At 39.7% G+C, this 10,989-nt stretch overlaps 1 protein-coding gene across 4 annotated transcripts; it reads right to left on the bottom strand.

Moving 5' to 3' along the window:
• Positions 1–461: 461 nt before the first annotated feature.
• On the bottom strand, positions 462–10,869 carry LOC121582879 (programmed cell death 1 ligand 2). Of its 4 annotated transcripts, none has more exons than XM_041899029.2 (6): positions 10,483–10,869; positions 3,976–4,035; positions 3,504–3,854; positions 3,010–3,288; positions 2,142–2,261; positions 462–1,259 (listed from the first exon to the last, which is right to left on the bottom strand). In XM_041899029.2, the coding sequence occupies exons 1-6, from the start codon at positions 10,520–10,522 to the stop codon at positions 1,117–1,119; spliced, it is 993 nt and encodes a 330-aa protein (XP_041754963.1). In that variant the 5' UTR covers positions 10,523–10,869; the 3' UTR covers positions 462–1,116. The 4 variants fall into 4 exon arrangements, with proteins under 4 accessions (XP_041754963.1, XP_041754966.1, XP_041754965.1 ...); XM_041899032.2 differs by lacking the exon at positions 10,483–10,869 and adding an exon at positions 8,076–8,642; XM_041899031.2 differs by lacking the exon at positions 10,483–10,869 and adding an exon at positions 7,763–8,050.
• Between the last annotated feature and the right edge of the window lie 120 nt (positions 10,870–10,989).

Raw genomic sequence — 10,989 nt, 5'->3', positions numbered from 1 at the left:
GAGTCCAAAAATGTCTTGTATGCTGCTGCATAAATTAGCTCATGTGCTTTTCTTCATGAGGAGGGGATACTATATAAAATGTTGTTGGGTCTGTAACCATGTTTGCCAGTGACAGTCTCTTCCCATTCAAATATTTGTTTTCAACAAAAAGTTCAGTAATAGACCCATGTAATTTCCGTTGATATTGTGAGGGTTGTTTTTTTTGCGCAATGCGCTGTCTGTGCGTAAGTATATTGTCTATAAAAGTGGATCCTCATGATTATATTTTCCTTCCTTTTTAGACCACAGAGGCCTAATAAAATACTTAAAATGGTAGGCTAGCCGCGTTTCTCTATCTGAATTTCTGTCGGTGTCCATTTTGAAAGTGCTGAACTAATAAGCCTACCTCTTCGTAGCTCGTTTACTTGCACTTACTTATAGTTAGAGCTTAGTGTTAATGATATAAGAATAAACATTATGAATTCAAAACTCATGTTGGCGTTCGTTATTATTGAAGGACAATGAGGTTCTTATCAACTTACACAAATCCACAAGGAGTCAGTAGAAATCACATTTGTTTAAGCAAGTCAGCCATATATCAGCTATGGTTTTAAAAAGTCAGTAAATGAGGCTGAATGAACTGTTTCATTGCCAGACGAGGCTCCCCCTGGTGTAGTTGGTGGTAAGGATTCACTCCATTGTGATGAAAGGAAAGCTCCGCTGTTGGGACAGCTTTATGTAGGCCCTTCAGTTTGTGGGCACCGTTTATCACCGTTATAGTGCAATTAAAGTATTACTGTTGTGTTTTGTAGTGGCTTTGCTGGCATGCATAACAATTTCTGGGGGAGTTTGCCCCACCCAGATTTACATGTGAAAATCAACACTGGGTTTAAGCACATTATCAGCGGTTTGTTGTTATCAAAACAATTGTGAAATGTGTTGTTAATATTAAAACGTAAAACATTTTATTGAGGTACCAGCAAATGTAACATGATTAAACCTTATCTGACAGAGTCAATGTGAGTGTACGTGTGTGCATGAGTCTTTTGTGTTCTCAGTCCTTTGCACAGAGTTTACTGTCTCAGTCTCAGTGAGGAGCTTCAGCACAGTCCTGACATGTTCCTTCTCTATTACCTCCTAGAGCAGGTCACCTGTGTGACCCTCTAACAGTTCATCACCAGGGCCAGTTGAAGCTGCTGGACACCAAAGGAGTCCAGGTCCCGTCTCTGCTGAGCCTAGGAGGGTGTTAGTGCTTGGGGTGCTGGGATATCTGGGACTCCCTGTGAGCAGAAAGTTAAAGCAAGGTATAGTTTACAATAGTTTATATTCTGTTCCATTCCATGTTGCAAGAGCTATTTTGCTGTACCTACTAAGGTTTTTACTTACTAAGTAGTAACTGCATTTGTCACTGTCTAGTATTTACTGTCAAAGGTTATTATTGAAGGACAATGAGGTTCTTATCAACTTCCACAAATCTACAAGGAGTCAGTAGACACCACATTTGTTTAAGCAAGTCAGCCATGGTTTTAAAAAGTCAGTAAATGAGGCTGAATGAACTGTTTCGTTGCCAGACGATTGCTCCCCCCTGGTGTTGTTGGTGGTAAGGATTCACAAGAGCTATTTTTCTGTACCTACTAAGGTTTTTACTTACTAAGTAGTAACTGCATTTGTCACTGTCTAGTATTTACTGTCAAAGGCAGTTTGGGACATTCCTCTTTCTAATTCGTTTGAACACGCAGACTTCTCAAAATACTATGCAATACCATAGAAATGTAACCAAAATAATGATAGGAGACTATTCTAAACATAAGGAACGACTAGTTCTATATTGAGTAACCACCCACATGATTTTACAACATGTAAAATCCCCCTGACACAAAAGCAGAAATCGTGTCTGTGGGGGTGTTTTCACAGGTAGCAGTTCAGATACGTTTAGAAAGTGCACACTCATGTTCTCACATGCTAAGTCATTGCCACGAGATCATGAGTCAGAAAAACACCATCTCATTGATTATTCTGGTCTCAACAGCATCTCTACACCTTTAGAGATTACAGTACATAATCTGGTCTCTATCTCAGCATACAAGAAACAGTGGAAACTCCTTGTTGTAAACCTGAGACAAAAATGTGTGCAAATCAAGTAAGAGCAGCAGAAAAGTTACCTCTCCATCTGCGATAACCAAAGATGGCAGCAGCAAAGATCATGGCCACTGTCAGTGATGTGCCCAATGCAATAGAAAGGGTGTTACATTTACTATTAATTGCTGGTAGGTCTGTTTCATCTGTGAAGAAAAAATATTGAGGAGAGGCAAACAATGTTATTTTGCATCATGGAATATATATAGTATATGTAACACATAATACATCACAAGAATGTTGCCTATGTTCTTAGTTTGAAGTTCAAAACAAAAACAAGCATTTTGGAAATAACCCGATATTACACAAGATACGCTGGTGCGAACTTCCCCAAATCATAACCAACAGTGACCGCCAGTAGTTCAGACGGGTCGGGGAAATTGATTATATTTGGTTTTCATGGAAAGATGGACTATATCTCCACTATCTCTATAACCATCTTCAACGCCCTTTTTCTCCCACATTGACTTATAACTCCTACAATGTGTTTTGTTGAATGGAAGGGAAGATATTACAGACACCTACGTTTTGACACCATGATCATTGAGGAAAGCACCCGTTTATAGCACCTTTTTATCAACAACACATCTACACACTCAATGTAAAAATAGTGTAGGCCTCACTATAACCTCCTAGTTTCCATTACCTTGTACAATGTCACAGAATCTCATTTGTGGGGTATCAGTGTCAAGCAAGAGGTGTGAGGCCAGACTTTGCAAGTAAAAATAAAAACAGGGGTAACATTATATTTGGAGGGTACCTACACAAGGACTTCATAACACATTTATAAGCAGTGCATAAACAGCTTATTAATGTGTTATGTATGAGTTATGAATGTGTTAAGAAGTCCTTATTGAGGTACCCTGTTATCAAACATAGAAATTCACTTCATACCTGGGATGTCAAACCTGGCTGATGGACCCTTTGGAACTTCACCTTCCTCCACCAAGGCACAGGTATAATTGTTTTTGTCAGATGATTTCACTGTTATCTTGCTGGTGACTTGGAAAAGCTGGTCTGGAGTTCTAATAGTGGTGTCGTTGGACTTGATGTTCCTGAGACTCCTGTCTCTCCAGGTCATAGTGGCCAGAGGATAGCCCTCAGACTCACAGATCAGCTCTACCTCATCTCCCCTACGTCTCTTCATGCTTTTAACGATAGTTTTATAGGCGGCTAAAAGATGGATGAATGTAAAAACGTTACTATGTAACAACATGATAATATAAAGTGTAATTACAGCGTTACTACTTAGGTTTACGAGCAACTTAATGTAAAGTGTTACCACAATTATTTTAAAACAATTCAAGTTTATTACTCAATACTGAATGACTGGAAATTAGAATTAGCCTAGAGTAATGTTCTGTTACACTGACAGATTCATGGCTAACCTTTGACAGTCAAAGTGGTCTGTTTGTAATCAGCTCCCACCATTTCCACAAGGCATTGGTAGGTCCCAGAGTCATTGATCCTCAGCATGGACACCTCTAGCTTGGCCCACCCATTGGTAAGCTCCTCCGTCACCAGTCGCACCCTGCCACGGTACTGGGGATTCTGGGAAGTGAGGTCTTCCTGTCTGTTCTCCAGCCTGTACACCTCCACAACTGGAGGAGGCCAGATGCGATGCCATATCACTGACAGGTTTGGGCCCCGGCCCCCAGGTTGGAACCTGCAACCCATGGTGACATCACCGCCGAACTCTGCCACGTGGGATGGACTGTCCACCTCCACTGTGAACAAGGCTGTGTGGAGAGAGAGAAAGAGAGACGTGGGGGGGTCTATGAATTAAACAAACAAACTTTTAAATGTGGCCCTGAGTCTCTATTGTATTGCATTGTGTACTTAAAAACCTCAATAACATACCTGCAAGAGTGGGCCATAAGACTACTTGTAAAACCAAAAGAAAGGCCTGCTCCATTTGAACTAGAGAAGAAAGAAAACATTTGAAATGTTGCAATGATAACCTTTTGTAAGTGGAGTTATGAGTCAGTCCATATAAATAGAACACATATTGCCACACTAAAACTACTGTACAGATGTAGGAACTTCATTTGAGTCAGTTTGTTCCAGCAGGAAAATAATCCTGCAGCAACAGGTAATGTGAATTATTATGTGGATTGTAATGAATGGACATTTTAGGGGTTGATACATTTTTCATTAGGGCAAATCAAGTCTGAAATTTCAAAGTGGAAATTACAAATTTTAGAAGCCTTTTAAAAACTGAAATACACTACAAGTTTGCATTTCCTGCTGTGCAGGAAAATGCTCAGCAACAAACGAGTGATCAAATGAAGATCCTACATCTTGATAAGGCTGGTCTGAGCTTGTTCTCTAGCGAGTCAGCAACTGGTTACCCAAAAGAAAAATAATATGGGCCTACAGTGAATTCGGAAAGTATTCAGACCCCTTGACTTTTTCAACATTTTGTTACGTTACAGCCTTATTCTAAAATGGGTTAGATTGTTTTTTCCCCTCATCAATCTACACACAATACCCCATCATGACAAACATCTCCACAGCATGATGCTGCCACCAGCATGCTTTACCGTAGGGATGGTGCCAGGTTCTCTCCAAACGTGACGCTTGGCATTCAGGCCAAAGAGTTCAATCTTGTTTCTCATGGTCTGAGAGTCCCATCTCCACAGAGGAACTCTGGAGCTCTGTCAGAGTGACCATTGGGTTCTTGGTCACCTCCCTGACCAAGGCCCTTCTCCCCCTATTGCTCAGTTTGTCCGGGCGGCCAGCTCTAGGAAGAGTCTCTGTGGTTCCAAACTTCTTCCATTTAATAAAGATGGAGGCCACTGTGTTCTTGGGGACCTTCAATGCTGAAGATATTTTTTGGTACCCTTCCCCAGATCTATGCCTCGACACAATCCTGTCTCGGAGCACTACAGACAATTCCTTGGACCTCATGGCTTGGTTTTTGCTCTGACATGCATTGTCAACTGTGGGACCTTATATAGACAGGTGTGTGCCTTTCCAAATCATGTCCAATCAATTGAATTTACCACAGGTAAAGAACTTTGAAAGTTTTTTACGGTGCAGTCGCAAAAACCATCAAGAGCTATGATTAAACTGGCTCTCATGAGGACCGCCACAGGAATGGAAGAACCAGAGTTACCTCTGCTGCAGAGGATAAGTTCATTAGAGTTACCAGCCTCAGAAATTGCAGCCCAAATAAATGCTTCACAGAGTTCAAGTCACAGACACATCTCAACATCAACTGTTCAGAGGAGACTGTGTGAATCAGAACTTCATGGTCGAATTGCTGCAAAGAAACCACTACTAAAGGACACCAATAAGAAGAAGAGACCTGCATGGACAAAGAAACACGAGCAATGAACATTAGACAGGTGGAAATTTGTCCTTTGGTCTGGAGTCCAAATTGGAGATTTTTGGTTCCAACAGCCGTGTCTTTGTGAGACGCGATGTGGGTGAACGGATGATCTCCCCATGTGTATTTCCCACCGTAAAGCATGGAGGAGGAGGTGTTATGGTGTGGGGGTGCTTTGCTGGTGACACTGTCTGTGATTTATTTAGAATTCATGGCTACCACAGCATTCTGCAGCGATACGACATCCCATCTGGTTTGGGCTTAGTGGGACTATCATTTGTTTTTCAACAGGACAATGACCCAACACACCTCCAGGCTGTGTAAGAAGGAGAGTGATGGAGTGCTGCATCAAATGACCTGGCCTTCACAATCCCCAGACCTCAACCAAATTGAGATGGTTTGGGATGAGTCGGACCGCAGAGTGAAGGAAAAGCAGCCAACAAGTGCTCAGTATATGTGGGAGCTCCTTCAAGACTGTTGGAAAAGCATTCCAGGTGAAGCTGGTTGAGAGAATGCCAAGACTGTGCAAAGCTGTTATCAAGGCAAAGGGTGGCTATTTGAAGAATCTCAATGTCTTCACTATTATTCTACAATGTAGAAAATAGTTAAAAAAATAAGAAAAACCCTTGAATGAGTAGGGGTTCTAAAACTTTTGACTGGTAGTGTACACCTGGTCAAGATTAGTGAATGTAAACAAATGGAACACATCAGGCTCAGTACAGCTTACTGAATGGCATAGATTCAACTTTTAAATCAATACAATAAACCCACCTTCAAAAATCTGTTGGGGTGTGCTGACAATCGAATTGTTATTTGTCCAATTATGTATTCTGCCTATTGCTTGAACATATAATCAAACAATTGACCTAATAATAATAATAATAATAATCTGGAAAAGAGATCATCCATTTGATGACTATATCACAGCAGAATAATAGACCATGGGAAATACATATGTATAAAAACATGAAAAAGTTATGTGCAGAACAGAGGGGATATTGAAACATAACAATAGCATTTCTGCTACAGTAGAGAGAGGTTATTATGGGCCATTCATTTAGCAAGTTATTTCACCTGAGAATAGTGGATTTGGGAAAGCCTTTCTGAGTAAGTCAACTAAAAATATAATTGATAAGAAAAAGATACTAGAACATTATTACCCTACTTGCATACATTTTAAAGATAACTTTATAAGCATCTCATGAGGCTGCATAATATATCATCACGTTTTAAAATAAAAGCAATTAAGCAAAACAGTTGGCATATAAACTAAATGGTTCATCACTGACTAAATGCAGTACATGCAGTATTCTACCTTAACAGAAGTATTCCTTGTTCCTTCAGAGGCTCTTTCATAATCATATCACATCTGTAACATATATTCTGTTTTGTAGCGCAGTACTTATATTCCTATCCTCTTCCCGTACCGTAATTCTCCTCCCCTCAAACCATGCAGTTTCCTGTTAGTGACTGTGCATGCTAGATGCGTTCACTTTGTCTGGACACAAAGAGGGCGAGTAGCCTATTAGTAACTAAACTGTCCAATGCAAAAGTATCACTGTGAACTTTTTACAGAGCTCTGTCTAGACAGAAATAATTTTACCAGATTCTATAACCGTAGGTTTAGTAAATCCCAATCTCCTTTGTCTGAAATTATCGGGAATCATTATGGTTAGAATCCTCACTGTCATCTTGCACAATAGTTTTATAGACTATAGTAGCATAATATCGAATGTAGGCTACAGGAGGAAATTATCAAATCCCTTCTTTCCTTTACAAGGAAGGATTCTGAATTTACAGTAAACGGGCAACAAGCCCAGCAGTCTACTATGACAAGCCTGAACAGGCAGTGAGCCAAAATAACCCATTACAAAGGAACACGCCGCCCAGACAATTTCGTTGTTTATTGCCAAAGTTACTAATGAACCTAACCCACAATAACCGTACTCCCTTTCCAAATAAATCCTAATTTTATGAGACTGGAGGTTACTGTTTAATATGAGGGAAAAGTTAAATCATCATGAATACAATATAATAGAATATTCACTAGTGGGCGCCATTTCTTCACCCAAAGCTATCTGACTATCCCTGTGAACCTTCCTCTATATGTGGGCCCCGTTCTTATTATACCTCCGTATCAAGCTATCTTCTTCAGTTTTCGAGATGATCGATCTCTGTCGAGGGAGGAGCTGGTTTTTATATATTGTGTATATTTATTTATTTGAAAACATTTCCGTTTGTTGGCATTGTCAATTCTTGCACACTTTTTCAAAATACTGCATATGGCTGGACAGGCAAACACCGCCGAGTACTAACCTTTAAACCAATCAAAGCTCGTGTCCTATCCCCGGTACCATCAAATACAGTACAGTATGAAGATAAGCATAAACGCCATTGACAGATAAACTTGAATTGTTGCATCTCGTTGTGTTGTTGTACTCCGGTGGCTAGCTAGCCAGCTAGCTAAAATTGGCCCTTTCCTATTTTAGCCAAGGATGGAGATAGGAATTTGGACTTGTGGTTTTACTTAATTCTCCGTACTTGCCAATGGATATAACGGCGATTCTGATCCAACTATTAATGAATACTTTGTTGTGCCCCTGGCCTGATGTATATGCATGAAACTTACATTATAAAACTGGTTGTTTGGATCCTGGATGCTGATTGGACGAACAGTGTTCCAAGCCTTGCTGTAACAGACACGCCTATGCCTGCAAACAGTTCCATCTAAAAATACAACACTGCTCCTCCATAAGAATATCATGTTGATGTTGCTGTCTGAATCATCTGTTGTATTTATCTCAACTCGCACATTATTTCCCCTTGCATCCAGCCTAGAATTTTGTTTGGTACAGCAGGGGTTAATATAAGCCTTGCTGTCCTGTCTGACCTCGGAAACAATGTTTCAATTTTGAATTTCGATCTCTGTAGGACCATAAATAGAGTGAACGGTGCCCAGACGAGACAATTTTTTGGCATCAAAGTCATTATCATGGTCATGGACATATCCAAGTAAATGCCAATAGAATAAAAGCTAAAAAAAAAAACGAAAATGCAGCTAGTGTACTGTCATTCCAGGTTCAATGTTTGACGTGACTGAGTTAGCTGAAATTGGTTACCTAGCTAGCAAGTGACACAAACAAGTGACGAACAGTTATTTTGCAGAGCAACCACAGAACATTGAGCTACACATTTCACCGGATGTATAAATGTGAAGCCTCCGGTTGGCGTTTCCACTCACTACCATATATGGTGATGAGAGGAAGCCCAGTGACCGACATTCTGCAAATTTACTCATCGACGAAACATTTTATTTCCATGCAGTTTTCTGTTTCCAAAACTAGAATCTGTAACAAACAGAGTGGACTGCGTTTTGTAGACTTTACCCTTTGCTAAAGTTTCTAAAAATTGCGTTGTTTAGAAGTGCAAGGGCGAACTGAGTTATTGCACACGCACACTTCACAGAGTAGGCAATCCCTAGCGGAGATATGCAAACAAATGCTAGAACGCGCCAATAGGATCCCACTATCTCGTCCTTGGATCTGCCCACCTCCTTACTTGTTCTGCCCACTATGATACATTTTTCGCATTGGAAACGAAAGACTCTGGTCTATCTTGGAATAATATATAATAATTATAAAATACATCTTTGTAGAAACTATGCAAAAATAATGATCAAAAGAAGTAACCAGATTTTTGTCCGGAATATATCTTCTGGTGGAAGAATGAAATTGTATGAATTGACTTATCAAAATAACGTTTTAATGAAAATATGTCATTCATTGTTATTTTAATATGTTGGTAACAGTTATAAAAGCTATAAGGCACGAGAGACAGTGCAGTATCATGAATAGTCACAGGTCAATGGCGTTGTTCGTTTCGACGCGAAAGCGGAGGGCCAGTCAATCCATTTACCTGTGACTGTATTCATGATACAGCACTGCCTCTTGTGCCTTATTCATTAATTATAGAAAACATGTCTCACACTCAGTCATAGTTAGTAGAATAATGAATGGATTGACACTGTCAACTTTTATTAGGTTAGTAGGAAAGTTAATTATGTAAACCACCTAAAAGTACTCACATTCATTGAACATTTAGTATTTGAAACTCAAACATTAATTTCCCAACTGCTTTTTCTATAATCCTACAGGCTCTTTATTATTCTCCATACCTTATATTCCAATGCATCCAACATTATGCATGCCCACCATGGTATTGGGCAGCTGCTGTTTGAGAACTAATCTGGTTTAGAAATCAAATTCTGGTTATCTTATTGCAAAGCACATTGTACAATTGTACAACTGTTTTTAGGTAAGTTTGAATTGCAATGTATGCTATATGTATAGTCTATGCCATATGTATTGGCTAATATGCATTTGCAGCTGTCGTTTTTAAACCTCCATTCTAGCATACATGACACACACACGTCTTTCTATTTACATGCATTTATTTGGGTTTCTATGCAAAGTATATGATTGAATGTTTCTTTAAGCCTGCAGCTAGTTACTTTAAATAAGACATGACAAAACATTATTAAAAATGTGAATTCACTGACAGAGAGCGAGCTAGCTAATGAAATACAAAATTGGAATTTACAGTAGCTGGCTAGGCTAGTCAAACTGTAACATTGGCTAGCTTTCAATACATTGGCTAAATGGAGTTACCTCTTCATTCGATCAAGGCTATTCGTATTGCATGATGAATATTTCAATGCACTCGAAAACATATATTTATCTTATTTCAGTCTTTGGGAGCGAGCAATATCTGTTCCTCTTCACCGCACAGCAGCTCGCGTTTTCAGAAGAGGCTGTGTTTAAGTCGTAAATAGAAGCAGGCCATTGGCTGCCTTCATCTCGAGGGGTATGTACGGGAGTTCTGATTTATTCCAAGTTTAGTAGGTCGGCAAATTTGCCTGAACATACAGTGTTATAATATACCTTTTATGAGCAAATGTGCAAGAATTGAAGGAGCCAACAAATTGTATAGTCATCATAAGAATGTTTTACTGTCATATACAAAAACTCAGCTCCTACCTTGACGTGAATCGATCAACTTCACTCTTTTCGGGAACATCAGTCAGCCACCCACGGTCTTTACTAGTTATCACAGCCACAACGTTTCAATAAATGGCTAAACCCTACAATTTAACTTCTTAAAATCTGATTTGAAACATAGCCCTAACCTTAACAACCACACTGCTAACCTCATGCCTATCCCTAACATTAAATTAAGCCCAACAACCTATTTTATATTTTAATGGATTTGTACATATTTGTGGCTGTGGTAACTAGTGACAACCGCCATCCACCGTCCACATCCTGTGGCTGTGAAATACAACCTTAGTAGAATTCTGTGTTTTCCCATGCAAAAGTGATTGTTTTTTGCCTTCCCAATGAAAACTAGTTAGAAAATGTTTCTGGACGATGCACTATGCTGCCTTGTTGACAAAATAACTGTTCGATTTAAGAGGGGCGTTCCTTCCTCCCCGCTTTCGCCCAATGGCGTGACGGGCATTTTCCCAGTTCAACGTAAAATAAGTC

Source organism: Coregonus clupeaformis, chromosome 15 (genome assembly GCF_020615455.1).
Source record: "Coregonus clupeaformis isolate EN_2021a chromosome 15, ASM2061545v1, whole genome shotgun sequence".
NCBI classification, from domain to species: Eukaryota; Metazoa; Chordata; class Actinopteri; order Salmoniformes; family Salmonidae; genus Coregonus; species Coregonus clupeaformis.
Note: the sequence above shows the minus strand (reverse complement) of the source record. Positions and strands in the feature narration are given on the sequence as shown.

What these genes read in the sequence shown, in the direction of transcription:
- LOC121582879 (XM_041899029.2), bottom strand. Translation starts at nt 10,522, where the DNA reads ATGTTCCCGAAAAGAGTGAAGTTGATCGATTCACGTCAAG. An exon ending in CTTATGGCCCACTCTTGCAG is followed by an intron (nt 3,855 to 3,975) that starts GTATGTTATTGA and finishes CTCTCCACACAG; the next exon opens with CCTTGTTCACAGTGGAGGTG. An exon ending in TGGTTATCGCAGATGGAGAG is followed by an intron (nt 1,260 to 2,141) that starts GTAACTTTTCTG and finishes TTCTGCTCACAG; the next exon opens with GGAGTCCCAGATATCCCAGC.